This window comes from Salvelinus alpinus, chromosome 20, assembly GCF_045679555.1.
Source record: "Salvelinus alpinus chromosome 20, SLU_Salpinus.1, whole genome shotgun sequence".
Taxonomy (NCBI): Eukaryota; Metazoa; Chordata; class Actinopteri; order Salmoniformes; family Salmonidae; genus Salvelinus; species Salvelinus alpinus.
The window spans coordinates 44,221,813-44,239,232 of NC_092105.1; the positions used below are offsets into that span (position 1 = coordinate 44,221,813).

Genomic DNA, 17,420 nt, shown 5'->3' on the forward strand with positions numbered 1-17,420 from the left:
AACGTTTGCTTAGTTCTTTTCCTAAATGTTAATGTCATTTTCTCAGAATGAGTCTGAAATGTGTCCAGTCTTGTGTTTTCTATGAACAATTGGGAACCAATCCGATAAAATCCCCAGAGAAAACAAAGTGTTGTTGTGACTCTCGAAACAGACACATCACAATGTGATACTATTAAGTTACAGAGGGACAATAGCTAGTTAGTGGTGAAAAGGTTTGTGAGCAGAAAATTAGATATCAGTTGAATAAACTACCTTAATGTTGGATTGAATAGCAGATCAGAAACTCAATAAATACAGCAGATTACAATTCAAATTGTAATTGATTTACCAGTATTTATTATTTATATGATTTTTAGGGGGTAGATAAGCTTTAATATTGCAGGTAAATTGTGGCTTCCGTCAATGAAATTGTCTGCATAATTTCCAATCCCCTATATTTTACAATATTACATTTACATAAGTATTCAGACCCGTTTTCACTTTGTCATTATGGGGTATTGTATGTAGATTGATGAGGGGGGAAATGATTTTATCCATTTTGAAATAAGGCAGTAACGTAACAAAATGTGGAAAAAGTCCAGGTCGGAATACTTTTCGAATGCACTGTATTTAACCCTTTTATTTTGGGTAGGCACAACTACCTCCGTACACCCATAAATGTTTTAAACGGATACCGGTTACCAGACAAGTCCTGACACTTGTGGGGTCATAGAGCAAAACAGAGAACACCATTGTGTTCTTGCGAATCTCCCCTTTCCACAGTCACATTAGTTTGTACGGTTCGGACGCTACAGATGTTTTTGTGAGAATACCGATTTTTGGGATGTCTCATGGTCTGACAAGCACCGCAGTAGCTCAGCCACCTTCCACCGCAGATGCGGAAGGCCGCCATAGGCGTATAGGGAGGATTAAGACGTAGCTCAGCAAAAAATAGGTATTTCTATCTTAAATTTAAGATTTTGATGGGGATTTTTTAATTGATGTTACTTACAGTAGATTGACACACTGGTGCGTCAATAGACTAGTGGTTAATGGCAATGTGTGCCTTGTTGCAAGTGTTGTTACCAGGTTGCAGTTTATTAAGATCCACATATCAACATCATATCAACCCTGGGACTACGTGGCCCTGTGTAGTTACATGTTTGGCATTATTAACATGGTAATTCACAGATGACTTTCAGGACGTGTAATTACAAAACATATTTGTTTCATTGTGGAACAAGAAAATGTGTAATAACATGAAATAGATCATGAATAATTATACATGTGCTTGCTGGTGTGCCCACCAACAGACCTCCATTCACACTGGAGGGAGAGAACGTCACCATGAGCTGCCGTCACAATTTCAAAGAGATCCCATTGTGGTGTGGTACAGTTGGACAACCAGACGGCAAGAACTCATCATGGACTCGCTGTACCCAACCAAATTTGGGGGAGATCCTTGGGCAGGACTTTGCTCAAAATTAATTGCAAATACTGCAAAGTGTTGAGACAGCAGATGCTGTTTTGCGTAAGATTAACATGACTTTGCTTTCTTCGTTGTTGTTGCTTGAAAATTAATCATTGTTCCACTGTGAATTAGTTTTTATTTAACTAGGCAATTCAGTTAAGAACACATTTTTATTTACAATGACGGTCTAGGAACAGTGGAACAGCCTTGTTCAGGGGTAGAACAACAGATTTTTACCATGTCAACTCGGGATTCAATCTAGCAACACTTTTGGTTACTGGCCCAACGCTCTAAAACACTAGGCTACCTGCCGCCCCAAGTGTTGATGCCATAGACTTTCACTAGGCACTGTATATTTCAAAATTGAAATAAATGTCATTGCAGTAATTGATCATTTTTAGTGTTTTTCATGATGTACTAGTAGTAGCAGTAGTGTAGTTCATTAGATTACTTTAGTTTTCAGTGATGTTCTTGGATGTGTCTCTTCAGAGGTATCTGTCACAATGAAGGATACACTAATAATTTACTTTGCTTTACAATTTGTAAATATCAGTAAACTGTGTTAAGTATGTCGGTGGAGCATGTTGTGTGCAACGCCATGGAGGGTTCGATTCACGGGACCATGTCTTGCTGAATTATGGTATTTATATTTGTTTTGTCATTGTAAGAAGCTGTTACTGTGTTTCAACGCACATACTTTTTGTTTCATAGTTGTACAATGGCACTCCACGAATAAAATGTATTCAACACTTGAAATTCTGTATTTTTGTGTGGGGGGGGTTTACATATAGCCTACAGTACATAATAAAAACTCTTGTTTTAAGAATAATAATAATCGTATTCTGTTACCTAAGACCTTCATAAACACAATCAAGGGATTATTTGTCCAATAGCATATATGGAATTGATTTATTGGACTGTTAGAATGTTGATGTCCAAAAGACGTGTCATTGGCTCAAAGTAGGGTCCCTTGAGACCTAGAATTTCTGGAAGTTTGCTTTAAAACTGCAACAAATGATCTCCACCCTGTGCAAATTAATCTCTCCGCCCCATGGTAAAATGTATAGAATTGCAGGAAATTAACTATAAAACATAAAATCATTGTCAAGGGACAATTTAAACATCTCCACCTTTAAAAATGATTATAGTTACATTTGACTGTTTTTGGTACAGTAGGCTTGTTATGATAGTTGTGTAAGGATCAACGCTGGTAGACGAGAAGCAGGTACAGGGAGGGAACATTTAATGGCAACGGACATGGAACAGGACAGGACAGCGTCTGGACATGAACACATAACAACATTAATGCAGACACAAGGAACAAATGGGAGCAGACAGTTATAGATGGGGCAATCAACAAAGGGAAGGAGTCCAGGTGAGTCCAATGAGCGCTGCTGCGCGTAATGATGGTGACAGGTGTGCGTAATGTGAGCGGACCAAGTAATTGGGAGTCACTCTAAAGCGGAAAGGTGGAATAAACGAGTCAGGAGTAGGTTTTCTTGATTGAACACAGTTCTCCATTGAGGGCATTTGGTCAACACAAACACTGCAACATAATCAATGAAAATCTCCCAAGGAAAAAACATACATCTTCTTCTCCAGATCAAACAGGAACATAATACGATTATCTTTAAACTACAACAAAAGTCATAGGATTGTCATCGGCTTAGTGGTTCTTCATGGATAGCTCCTCTGTCTCGGTGGCCATCTTCCAGAGATAGTTTTTCCCCCTCCTCTGCGGGTTCCATACTCTCTCTTATAGGGGAAGGAGAATATCTCATTAGTACCGTCAGCTGTGCTTAATTGCCTCTGGTTACCTTGTCTCCCATGCCTTGTTGGGCTACTATCCGTGAGCCCAGCCTGCCCTCTGGTGGTCCTTCCACAGTAATGAAGGGCAGCCTGGCGCCCTCGAGCACTAGGGAGGGAGAGCAGGCGTGACAAGTTGCATATTTGGGAATATTTTGCTTATTGTGTTGACTCTCATCATTGACATGCATCCTCTATATTAGGGAACAGCAGTCAATTTTTGGTCCTTAAATGAAACTGGTATACTTTTTTATTTATCACAATTTTCTTTAACCAATTATGGTCGTTAAGACAGGGCCGACAGACATGTTCCCTACTTTTTCCCCCTTCCACTTCCCTCTTCCATTTCTGCGGTAATGCTGCAATTAGTTGGTTGTAATTTTGGGTAGAGCAGACGTTTCCATAGAGCAGACATTTCCATATATTTTTTAAGCTACATGTGTGACAACTCCACCAGTCCAATTTATGATATCATTTACAAACATTCTTCCTTTTTCAAAAAAAAAAAAAAAATCTATTAGTATATTTGAGTTTAACCACAATATTTGTTGTATTGTTTGTTATGTTTTTTTTGTGTGGATTAAATTGAAATTGCAACCAACTTTCTATGGCTTGTTTTAAAATATCGATATTTGGTAGATGATTTCCTTTTCAAATAACTTAAAGTGAGAGGTTGTAATCTGAATAAAGGGAAAAAGGCCTTTCTTGAACATAGGGTGAGACATTCTTACTAATTTGCTAGAGAGCCAGTTCGGAATCAAATACAACTGCTTTTATGACTGAAGACTTTAGTGATAGGTCTAATGCTTTAATATGTAAGAATTTCTGCCCTCCGAATTCATATTCATTATATAAATAGGCACGTTTAATTTTGTCTGGCTTGCCGTTCCAAATAAAATTGAATATTTTATCCTCATATAATTTAAGTAACTTCGCTAGGTGTAGGCAAGATCATAAGAAAACAGATAAACTGGGATATGATTAAAGAGTTAATCAGGGTGATTTTTCCACAAATAGACAGGTATTTTCCTATCCATGGTAGCAAGATCTTATCTATTTTTGCTAACTTTCTATTAAAATGTATTGGGGTGAGAATTTATTTATTTGGGGATGTTTACTGAGTATGTCCACATCGCCATCAGACCATTTTATTGGTAAACTACACGGTAATGTAAAAGTTGTGTTTTTTAGTGATCCAATACTAATATAGTACACTTATCATAATTTGGTTGTAATCCAGAGGTTAGAAAAATTATCTAGATCCTCTATGAGGCTGTAGAGGGATCCAAATTGTGGATTTAAAAGAAAACATTATTTTTGCTAACTTTCTATTAAAATGTATTGGAGTGAGAATTTATTTATTTGGGGATGTTTACTGAGTATGTCCACATCGCCATCAGACCATTTTATTGGTAAACTACACGGTAATGTAAAAGTTGTGTTTTTTAGTGATCCAATACTAATATAGTACACTTATCATAATTTGGTTGTAATCCAGAGGTTAGAAAAATTATCTAGATCCTCTATGAGGCTGTAGAGGGATCCAAATTGTGGATTTAAAAGAAAACATTAATCATCAGCATACAATGACACCTTTATTTTTAACTCGAAGAATAATGATTTGTGTAAAGCTAATAGTTACAAGCATTGCTGATGATCCACACACGCCCACTTCCAGAAACACTCCATTCAGTTAGTTAGCTCGCTAACGTTAGCTAGGCTACGGGTTAAGATTAATGTTAAGTTTAGGAGTTAGGTTAAAGGGTTAAGGTTAGAGTTAGGTAAAGGGTTTTCTAAACGAGTTAAGGTTAGGGTTAGCTAACATGCTAAGTAGTTGCAAAGTAACTAAAAAGTAGTAAGTAGTTGAAAAGTCGCTAATTAGCTAAAATGCTAAAGTTGACCGTGATAAGATTTGAACTCTCAACCTTTGGGTTGCTAGACATTTTTGTTATACAACCACCCGTCCACCTGTCTTTTCGCAATCATATGAAATCTAACACATCATAAGAAACGGGTTTATGTACAGAATAATACGAAATGCTCTGAGACCAGGTTGTGTGGGAGGAAGATGACAAAACCTATAGGGCAGGCCTATTACGTGACGATCATCGTAAAAGAAGTCTCTGGTCGGAATTCACGAAGGCTTCAAGAGGAAACAACTGAAAAACAATCTCATGACTTGTGTACGGTGGATATTTATGTGATGGAGCACCGAGTCGAAAGTCACAGGTAAGCTTTCACAAACAGTGACGTCTCACAAACAACTATGTTTTGATAGTCAATGACTACAGTATACATTTTTTTTAATCCTGGTCCGCTACAGAAATAAAGGTAAGAAAAGCTAATGCTGCTGTAAAATGTGAATTACAATAAGTCGGAAGTGATGGTAACACTGCTGATACTCGCTGTTTGTTTGTTTGTTTGTTACCTATGCATAGTAACTTCGCGTCCATCTACATGTACAGATTACCTCAACTAGCCTGTACCCCTGCACACTGACTCGGTACCGGTGCTGGTGCCCCCTGTATATAGCCTCGTTATTCTTATTGTGTTACTTTTTATTTTGGCCTACTTGGTAAATATTTTATTCTCCTTGAACTGGCTTGTAAGTAAGCATTTCACGGTAAAGTCTACACTTGTTGAATTCGGCCCATGTGGCAAATCAAGTTTTGATTTGATACCGTAAATGAAACACAATATGCAGCACAGTTTTATAATGTGTAGACTGTTCAAAAAGAGCACAATCATAAACTATTACTTATCTGGACAAAAATAAGCTTAATTCTAAAAGCACTGCTCCTTCAATGACCCTCTCAGAAGTGTAATTTATTTTAGCGTTTTTAATATGCTTTTGTGTTGGCATTGTACCACAGAATGAGTCAATGGAAACAAATTCAACAGCTCGAGTTCAAATACCTGGAGCAGGTGGACTACCTTTATGATGACAACTTCCCTATGGGAATTCGGCAGGTGCTTTCTGACTGGATTGAAAGCCAGGACTGGTGAGTGTATCTGTACGGGTGTCTGTGTATGTGTGTTTGCACACATGTATGCATTTGGTTTGGAGTGTCAAAATACTACACTACAACACTGGAATACTGTGTCTTAATCTCAATAGGTGCATTAACTGTGCAATATTTATTTTTTGATGGGTACTTTACAAATATTTTAGAATAAAAAGAAACGCACACCTATTTAGGCGAGGTGCTGGCTAGCGGAGTAGAGAACTTAAAAATAAAGGAGAGCCGCACACTCTAGGAGCTCAGAAGCAAAAATTTAATTACCAACGTTTCGACAGCCAAGCTGTCTTCATCAGGGTATGGTAATTCAATTTTTGCATCTGAGCTCCTAGAGTGTGCGGCTCTCCTTTATTTTAAAGTTTACTTTACAAATATTATCAGGTCCCACAGCTACAGTGGGGCAAAAAAGTATTTAGTCAGCCACCAATTGTGCAAGTTCTCCCACTTAAAAAGATGAGAGAGGCCTGTAATTTTCATCATAGGTACACTTCAACTATGACAGACAAAATGAGAAAAGAAATTCCAGAAAATCACATTGTAGGATTTTTTGTGAATTTATTTGCAAATTATGGTGGAAAATAAATAAGTATTTGGTCAATAACAAAAGTTTCTCAATACTTTGTTATATACCCTTTGTTGGCAATGACAGAGGTCAAATGTTTTCTGTAAGTCTTCACAAGGTTTTCACACACTGTTGCTGGTATTTTGGCCCATTCCTCCATACAGATCTCCTCTAGAGCAGTGAGGTTTTGGGGCTGTTGCTGGGCAACACAGACTTTCAACTCCCTCCAAAGATTTTCTATGGGGTTGAGATCTGGAGACTGGCTAGGCCACTCCAGGACCTTGAAATGCTTCTTATGAAGCCACTCCTTCGTTGCCCGGGCGGTGTGTTTGGGATCATTGTCATGCTGAAAGACCCAGCCACGTTTCATCTTCAATGCCCTTGCTGATGGAAGGAGGTTTTCACTCAAAATCTCACGATACATGGCCCCATTCATTCTTTCCTTTACACGGATCAGTCGTCCTGGTCCCTTTGCAGAAAAACAGCCCCAAAGCATGATGTTTCCACCCCCATGCTTCACAGTATGTATGGTGTTCTTTGGATGCAACTCAGCATTCTTTGTCCTCCAAACACGACGAGTTGAGTTTTTACCAAAAAGTTATATTTTGGTTTCATCTGACCATATGACATTCTCCCAATCTTCTTCTGGATCATCCAAATGCTCTCTAGCAAACTTCAGACGGGCCTGGACATGTACTGGCTTAAGCAGGGGGACACGTCTGGCACTGCAGGATTTGAGTCCCTGGCGGCGTAGTGTGTAACTGATGGTAGGCTTTGTTACTTGGTCCCAGCTCTCTGCAGGTCATTCACTAGGTCCCCCCGTGTGGTTCTGGGATTTTTGCTCACCGTTCTTGTGATCATTTTGACCCCACGGGGTGAGATCTTGCGTGGAGCCCCAGATCGAGGGAGATTATCAGTGGTCTTGTATGTCTTCCATTTCCTAATAATTGCTCCCACAGTTGATTTCTTCAAACCAAGCTGCTTACCTATTGCAGATTCAGTCTTCACAGCCTGGTGCAGGTCTACAATTTTGTTTCTGGTGTCCTTTGACAGCTCTTTGGTCTTGGCCATAGTGGAGTTTGGAGTGTGTCTGTTTGAGGTTGTGGACAGGTGTCTTTTATACTGATAACAAGTTCAAACAGGTGCCATTAATACAGGTAACGAGTGGAGGACAGAGGAGCCTCTTAAAGAAGAAGTTACAGGTCTGTGAGAGCCAGAAATCTTGCTTGTTTGTAGGTGACCAAATACTTATTTTCCACCATAATTTGCAAATAAATTCATTAAAAATCCTACAATGTGATTTTCTGGATTTTCTTTTTCTCATTTTGTCTGTCATAGTTGAAGTGTACCTATGATGAAAATTACAGGCCTCTCATCTTTTTGTGGTAGAACTTGCACAATTGGTGGCTGACTAAATACCTTTTTGCCCCACTGTATGTCCCTGATCTCTGTTTTTAAAATGTCTGTTTGTACATAATGTTTTCATGTTTTATATGTTCACCCGGCGAGACTGCAGCTGTAAGTTATCTGTCAGCTAAATCTGGTGCAAAACATCACCTTTTTATACCCCCCCCCCCCCAAGGTGTCGAAAGTGTTCCACAGGGATGCTGGCCCATATTGCCTCCAATGCTTCCCACAGTTGTGTCAAATTGGCTGGATATCCTTTGGGTGGTGGACCATTCTTGATACACACGGGAAACTGTTGCGTGTGAAACTCATCAGCGTTGCAGTTCTTGACACAAACCGGTGCGCCTGGCACCTACTACCATAACCTGTTCAAAGGCACTTAAATCTTTTGTCTTGCCCATTCACCCTCTGAATGGCACACATACACAATCCATGTCTCAATTGCTTAAAAATCCCTCAATAACCTGTCTCCTCCCCTTCGTCTACACTGATTTGAAGTTGATTTAACAAGTGACATCAATATGGGATTATAGCTTTCATCTGGATTCACCTGGTCAGTCTATGTCATGGAAAGAGCAGGTGTTTCGTGATGTTTTGAATACTCAATGTATCTTCTACATGTTCTTATTAATCACATTTGGATTAAACACGGTGAAATTGGATACAAAGCTAAGAGAAAGTGTATGTGCCTTTTTCAGGGATATGGCCGCAAACCACGAGTCCATGGCGACAGTTCTCCTCAGCAATCTCCTGTCTCAGTTGGACAGGCAGTATTCTCAGGAACAGAACTTCCTACAAAGACACAACCTGAAGAACATCAACAAGCAGTTACAGGTGCCACAACAACCTCCCTTACAATACCATACACCCAGGGCAAAAACAACCCAAAAAATAATTGGTAGCACTGGTGCTTCCAACTTTAAAATTAGGCGCACAACATAACATTCAGGAGCATCAGAAAAGCGGATTTGTACATTGATTTAGATAAAGCCTTTATTGGGCCAATATGAATTCTAGCTACGTTTGAAGCACATGCTGTGCCCTAGAAACGAATAACCCTTCAAATACATTGTTTATTATAAAAAGCTAAAATGTTGATACAAATACCTGCATGCTGAAATCCACTGTTCCGATTAGTTTACACTTAAAAACAGTTCGGTAGCGATGAGGTTTGTGCAGTAGGCTATAAGCCCAATACATTATCACTGCATATTGGCTATGCTTGAAATGCCCTGCCAATGTTGTTGGCAAGGTAGTTTTTTAATTCTTTCAAAACTTGAGGTATATGATCACACCGGTAGTGGCTCCATTGTATTACTTGAGTGAGCATACATGTAAATAATTATTATAAAAAAATGTTTTACTGGACTGATAGTGCCTGCATCTGATGGTCAGGTTCAGCGGATGGGGGGAGAGAGCAGCAGAGGGTCCGCCTCTCACCATCCCTCCGCTAATAATAACAATGCAAGCCTACACTCAACTACTCATTCTTTGCAGTTCTGGTTGAAGTGCGAGTACAGGAAGCACATTTTATGGCTTCAAAAAGTGTTGACGGTGCTGAATAAAAACAAAAGATGAACTCACTCATAAAAACAGCAGCTATTTGCTCTATTCGTTGACGGTCTCTCTAGTCATAGTTGTAAAAGTTTAGAAATCTCACAGTATAAAGTTTGCTGTGTGCTCGAGGAAGCTGCAGACACTGTAATTTGAGCTAACTGATTGGCCAGCCGTAGGCCTGTAAGTGCAATTGATTGCTGTGTACGGGACTGTGGTGTATGGCACTCAGTGGCAGCGGTACAGCAAAGCCTAATTGTAGCAAGAATTATCCTGGGTGATATATTTTTGTAGTCCCACTAGTACTCTCAAAATAAAATTCCAGGTCGCACAGCAAATGACTTAGGAGCATATGTGACCAAAATGGTCGTACTTTAGAGCCCTGCATACACCTAACCTAGTTAAAACCCGACTGAATGCTGCGCTAAATCAGTTTGCCAGCCTACCATACACCATGCATATCCAACATTGATAAGTCTCTCCTTGAAATTGATGCATTCAAGCATTGAGGTGATTTAGTACAACCTAGGGCTGTTGCGGTGACCGTATTACCGCCACACCCCGGCGTTTACGAGGCAGTCAAATTCCATGTGACCCTTCAGTCACGGTAATTAGGCTTCTCCAACCTCTGACGCTGCTGATGGTTTTTGCAGTTCGTTCCAGTCATTGGCAGCAGAGAACTGGAAGGAAAGACGACCAAAGGAGGAATTGGCTTTGGGGGTGACCAGTGAGATATACCTGCTGGAGCGCGTGCTACGAGTGGGTGCTGCTATGGTGACCAGTGAGCTGAGATAAGGCGGGGCTTTACCTAGCAGAGACTTGTAGATAACCGGTAGCCAGTGGGTTTGGCGACGAGTATGAAGCGAGGCCCAACCAACGAGAGCGTACAGGTCGCAATGGTGGGTAGTGTATGGGGCTTTGGTGACAAAACGGATGGCACTGTGATAGACTGCATCCAGTTTGTTGAGTAGAGTGTTGGAGGCTATTTTATAGATGACATCCATGAAGTCGAGGTATCGGTAGGATGGTCAGTTTTACGAGGGTATGTTTGGCAGCATGAGTGAAGGATGCTTTGTTGCGATATAGGAAGCCGATTCTAGATTTAATTTTGGATTGGAGATGCTTAATGTGAGTCTGGAAGGAGAGTTTACAGTCTAACCAGACACCTAGGTATTTGTAGTTGTCCACGTATTCTAAGTCAGAGCCGTCCAGAGTAGTGATGCTGGACGGGCGAGCAGGTGCGGGCAATGATCGGTTGAATAGCATGCATTTAGTTTTACTTGCGTTTAAGAGCAGTTGGAGGCCACGGAAGGAGAGTTGTATGGCATTGAAGCTCGTCTGGAGGTTAGTTAACACAGTGTCCAAAGAGGGACCAGAAGTATACAGAATGGAAGGATGAAATGGTATGAATAAATTAATCAAAATAAATAAAAAAATATCAAAATATGTTGATCATTATTTTAACATGTTGGTAACCCATTGTATAAAAGCGATAATGCCCTTTATTTCTTGCAGGGAATAGAATAGGTCAACTTTTGTACTATGGGGGATAGTAGATTGACATAGGATAGTACTTTTGCTGTTTGTTAGGCCTACTCATCTTGTTGGCTGACAAAGTAAATGTGGACACTTTTTCCAATATCTTCAATATGCATCTTGGAATTGGATAAGGACGTGAGCAGTTGCCTCCCCGATGTGTCTGTCTTCACTTGTAGCCTGCGAGAAAGACCTGATCACGTGATGGAGTGCGCAGCACTCGAGGAGAAGGGCACAACAGCCACTGGCCACAAAAGGCATGTTTTTTTAGTGTTTTTTTAGGGTGCATTACGGCCACACAAAGGAGATGCCGCTGTGAAATTCTAGGCATTATCAAGTGCTTGTCAAATTGTGAATGAGAGACTGATGTAGTGTGTACAACCTGTGCAAAAAAACAAAGCAGAGCTCATGTCTTTCTAGCACCTTTTTTCAAATCATCATGCAGACTTACAATGTATTAAAAATCTAAACATATAGCCCAACATTTGTAGGACAATTAAAGTTACATTAATAACTCTAAATTAAGCATATAAGAATACCTATTTCTTAACCGCTCAACACAGAATAGTCACATGTGCACACTCCCTCAAATCGTTTGGCGAAAACATCCTATTTTATTCAGCTTTGTTCAATTGTATTCTTCCTACTATAAAATAATGCCACGGAATTCTAAGCAAATCGTGTCTGCTAAATGAACTAGTGTAGCCCACAGCCATTTGGCATAGTCAGATCAGGACCTAACATAAGGACAACTCAGAGTATGCTATTCTGTTCTTCTGAAATAGACTACATTTTCTTATCATGCTTCTTTAGACCGGTCTAAAATTAATGGATTTATTAGACTTTTTCAAATGTAGATGTAGACTTTCCCCCCTCTGATAACCAGGTGGTGAATCGCATCTCTGCATGTCTGGCAGACATATCAGTGTGGATGACGGATCACCACCTCAAGCTGAACCTCGGCAAGACGGAGCTGCTCTTCCTCCCGGGGAAGGACTGCCCGTTCCATGATCTCGCCATCACGGTTGACAACTCCATTGTGTCCTCCTCCCAGAGTGCTAAGAACCTTGGCGTGATCCTGGACAACACCCTGTCGTTCTCAACTAACATCAAGGCGGTGACCCGTTCCTGTAGGTTCATGCTCTACAACATTCGCAGAGTACGACCCTGCCTCACGCAGGAAGCGGTGCAGGTCCTAATCCAGGCACTTGTCATCTCCCGTCTGGATTACTGCAACTCGCTGTTGGCTGGGCTCCCTGCCTGTGCCATTAAACCCCTACAACTCATCCAGAACGCCGCAGCCCGTCTGGTGTTCAACTTTCCCAAGTTCTCTCTCGTCACCCCGCTCCTCCGCTCTCTCCACTGGCTTCCAGTTGAAGCTCGCATCCGCTACAAGACCATGGTGCTTGCCTACGGAGCTGTGAGGGGAACGGCACCTCCGTACCTTCAGGCTCTGATCAGGCCCTACACCCAAACAAGGGCACTGCGTTCATCCACCTCTGGCCTGCTCGCCTCCCTACCTCTGAGGAAGTACAGTTCCCGCTCAGCCCAGTCAAAACTGTTCGCTGCTCTGGCACCCCAATGGTGGAACAAACTCCCTCACGACGCCAGGTCAGCGGAGTCAATCACCACCTTCCGGAGACACCTGAAACCCCACCTCTTTAAGGAATACCTAGGATAGGATAAAGTAATCCTTCTAACCCCCCCCCCTTAAAAGAGTTAGATGCACTATTGTAAAGTGGTTGTTCCACTGGATATCATAAGGTGAATGCACCAATTTGTAAGTCGCTCTGGATAAGAGCGTCTGCTAAATGACTTAAATGTAATGTAAATGTACTATTACAACTCTCAGCAGCAGTAAGTTAAAGGGATACTTAAGGATTTTGGCAATGAAGCCCTTTATCTACTTCCCCAGAGTCCGATGAACTCATGGATACCATTTTTATGTTTCTGCATGCAGTTTGAAGGAAGTTGCTGTCTAGCGTAATGGCTGGAAGTCTATGGGAACAGCTGTGCCAACGCTAGTAAGCACTGGCTCTCAAAACTACCTCTAACTTACTTCATACTGGATGTAGAGACATACAAATGGTATCCATTAGTCCATCTGACTCTGGGGAAGTACACCACATTACCGAAAGTATGTGGACACCTGTTCGTCGAACACCTCATTGCAAAATCATGGGCATTAATATGGAGTTGGTCCCCCCCTTTGCTGCTATAACAGCCTCCACTCTTCTGGGAAGGCTTTCCAGTAGATGTTGGAACATTTCCTGTGGGGACTTGCTTCCATTCAGCCAAGAGCATTAATGAGGTCGGGCACTGATGTTGGGCGATTAGGCCTGGCTCGCTGACTGCGTTCCAATTCATCCCAAAGGGGTTAAGGTCAGTGCTCTGTGCAAGCCAGTCAAGTTATTGCACACCGATCTCGACAACCAGTTCGGTACGGACCTCGCCTTGTGTGCGGGGGCATTGTCATGCTGAAACAAGAAAGGACCTTCTCCAATCTGTTGCCACAAAGTGGAAGGCTCAGAATCGTCTAGAACGTCACATTTCCCTTTACTGGAAAGATTTTTACACGCTTCAGCACTCTGTGGTCCCATTCTGTGAGCTTGTGGCCTAAAATTTTGCGGCTGAGCCCTTGTTGCTCCTAGACGTTTCCACTTCACAATAACAGCACTTACAGTTGACCGGGGCAGCTCTAGCAGGGCAGAAATTTGACAAACTGACCTGTTGGAAAGGTGGCATGCTATGACGGTTCCACGTTGAAAGTAATTTGAGCTCTTCAGTAAGACCATTCTACTGCCAATGTTTGTCTATGGAGATTTACATGGCGGTGTGCTTGAGTTTATACACCTGTCAGCCACGGGTGTGGCTGAAATAGCTGAATCCACTAATTTGAAGGGGTGTCTACATACTTTTGTGTATGTATAAGTATTAAAAGCCTGACTGAGTTCCAAAAAAACAAAATTCTGGTTCCGGATCCAGACAGTGGTCCACTAGTTGAATATGACTGGAGTAGTCTGTTAGTGTGTGTGTGTTCAGTATGGATAGGGAAGTGAAAGACAATAGATGTCTTTTTTTTGTAGCTTTAGGGATTGGCTAACACGTGTATTGGTCTTCCTCATACTGAGTATTCTTTCACTGATAAGTGTTGTCCCAGTCATAATTTGACCTCTTACCCTATTGAGGCGAATCAAAGAAACATGTTCGGAGTCTTGCTGAGCTCTCAGGACATTGACTATATTTAGTATATATAAGTAGTAATCGAAGTAGTATATTTCTTAGATTCTCTGAGAATTGTACCTTAAAACACTAACAGGAATAGAAAATGGCTGTTTGAGGTTGATGGGCATGGGGCCATATTTCTGTGTTTACACTAACTGATGTAGGAAAGACATACCTCAGCAGAACCTTGTGGTTTCCACACTTCCATTTCATGTGTGTGCAGATCGTGTTATGCTTCTCAGAGGTAGTAGAAGCATGAACATCGAGAGGTTTGACTTGGGGGTGGTGCTTGGCGATGTGCATTTTGTTGTTGTTTAGGTGTAATGTCTATGACGCACAGAGGACAGGCGGAAAATATCTCTTTCCAGACAATTTGTGCTGAGTGTTCCTTGACGGTATACAAGCACTGTTTGGGGTCTGTTCTTTTGAACTCAGTCAATTTAGGGAATTCTATGGAAATGCATTTTATGAATCGAAAAAACCCTTCCCCAATGTTTCATACCTGAATTGCATTTTGTTGTGATGGCATTGACCCACTGAATGAAGAATACATTCAACCCACTATGCAAATCTATTAGAACTGGAAATCAAGATTGCAGTGCTTATGTCTCATCTAAAGCTACACTCTTAAAGAAAAAAGGTTACAAAATGGTTCAGCAGTCCCCATAAGAGAACCATTGACAATAATTTTTTGTTGTTGATTTGAGTCATTTAGCAGATGCTCTTATCCAGAGCGACTTACGGGAGCAATTTAGGGTTTAGGGCCAGATATTTCACCTAGACCGCTCGGGGATTCAAACCAGCAAAATCTTGGCTACTGGCCCAATGCTCTAAACCAATAGGCTACCTGCCTCCCCAGCCAAGTTCCAGGTAAAACCCTTTTTGCTTCTAGTTAGAACCCTCTCTGAAAACCAAAAGGATTCTTCAAAGGGTTCTCCTACGGGGGACAGCCAAATAACCCTTTTTAGGTTGTAGATAGCCTTTCATACACTCGTAGAGCCAAACACTCAGCACCTATTTTTCTAAGGGGATTTCTCTTGATCAGCTAACAAAGTCAGAGGGATGATAGATGGGGGTTTTACTGTCTTTCTCTGAATACAGTAGGCTGAATTACACTGTTGAGCTGACGTTGTTTGTTTGTGCTGTAGTTGTCATTGTGATGATTTAAAGGGTATCGTGTGGGTTTTCAAGACTGAATCACCCTCCTGTCATTGGTCACAGACAAAGACTGAAAGAGAAATCAGGTTTCACATGTTCACATCAAAACTTTCCGTTTTGTCACAGATGCCTTGAGAGAATCTGCGGCATTTTGCAAAACCAGATAAAATATGGCAAGATGCATGTGGTGTTTGAGACGTTTTGCACAGAACTGGGTTCAGATCACAGAGACCGCTAAAGCTAACGAAAGAAACAAATTAAGGGGTACAGAGGGCAAGTCCATTCATGGTTTTGTTCGTTAGGATACACTGTAGCAAAACATGCATTTCTTATTGAATAAGTTCTGCTAATACCTCCCTGTTTCCCTCTTTCTTACATTTTGTGCCTAATGAACACGGCCCATGTAGGCCTGGTCTTTTTACAGTAAATGTCTCCTTGTTCGCACTGTCATAGTAGACTTTGGTTTTTGCTGATGGCAGACCTGATACTTGGAATTATTCTAATCAAAGACCATTTTAGACTTCCTCTAAACAATCAAACATTATTATTTAATTACTGCAGTAAAGGGGCTTGTCAACGACCCACCCGTAGGTGATTCGTTGAGAGCCCAACCAGCAGGTCTAAGCCACAGCATTTTATAGCAAAGTCCATCCTCTTGAATGTTCATGACATTTCACAGATAAGAGAATGTATACAAAGGTACACTGTGCTCTCATGCAACACACATCAAGATTTACATGGCACCAAATATCTGTCTCTAGTTAATTTACTGCTTGCTTATACAGGAATACTAATGCAACAGACACTACTAGGTCCTTTCCTTTAAAAAAACTGGAGGTTGGGTCTCCCTGGCACCGACAGACAGGCACACACACTAATCATGGAATGTTGTCTTATCACCAAGCCATCTTAAATCTACTGTCAACATTAAATCTGAGGCTTCTCTCTCTTCACACCGACACATGAGAGTTCTAAGAACTCTGTTCTGTTGCCTCTACAAATTGTTTAAAAAAAAGTGAGTACTATTCTAGGATTACATTCTTATATAAGAGGAATGTGATTAACATGTTGTAATTCTACGACACGGTGGAGAGCAATGACAGTACAGTGGGTTCAGGTTACTCAAGGATGTACAGTGTCTGGGAAAAACCCCTTTGAAGTTAAATACTTCCTTATTGGTCAATACACTATACATTCTAAGGAGAAAGTAGGGCAAATCTAAAAGGCTCTTCATGCTCCACAATTGCGTCACACCCTCCGTACAGAGCCTCCGGACCGTATTTCCAGATCAAGCCGAGACAGAGACCCACTGGGCACACCACGTCATTTCAACATGAATAATATTTGGTTGAGTCGTTGATCAATGAGATTACAACCTATATTCACCCACTCAAAAAGACAGCCAAAAGTTAGTTGAATTTCCAATGTGCTATCACCATGCTTTCAACCATCTTTAAAAAGGACAAGCAAATTCCAATGGAAAAACAATGTCAGATTTTTTGGCTTAGTTGTCACCCAAATGTCTAAAACTGGGCTTTTGCCCATTTAAAAAAAAAATCTAAGTTCAAATGGGAATACGATGTCAGATATGTTGTTTATTTATACAACAGATTGTGTTGTCCACTGTGCTTAATCTAATAGCAGAACCAAATGACCTGGATTGCAGTTGAGATTACGTTAAAAGTACATGGTGCAAGTGATC

At 41.0% G+C, this 17,420-nt stretch overlaps 1 protein-coding gene across 3 annotated transcripts in view; it reads left to right on the forward strand.

The window, feature by feature from the left end:
* Positions 1 to 4,929: 4,929 nt before the first annotated feature.
* LOC139546974 (signal transducer and activator of transcription 4-like) overlaps positions 4,930 to 17,420 on the forward strand; it is a 33,753-nt gene continuing 21,262 nt past the window's right edge. For 2 of the 3 annotated variants that reach the window (XM_071355970.1, XM_071355971.1), the window contains exons 1-3: positions 4,932 to 5,485; positions 6,130 to 6,258; positions 8,944 to 9,079. In XM_071355970.1, coding sequence (XP_071212071.1) covers positions 5,325 to 5,485; positions 6,130 to 6,258; positions 8,944 to 9,079 — 426 coding nt within the window. In that variant the 5' untranslated portion in view covers positions 4,932 to 5,324. Of the gene's footprint in view, positions 5,486 to 6,129; positions 6,259 to 8,943; positions 9,080 to 17,420 lie in introns of all 3 variants that reach the window. The other variant, XM_071355972.1, reaches the window with a different exon arrangement.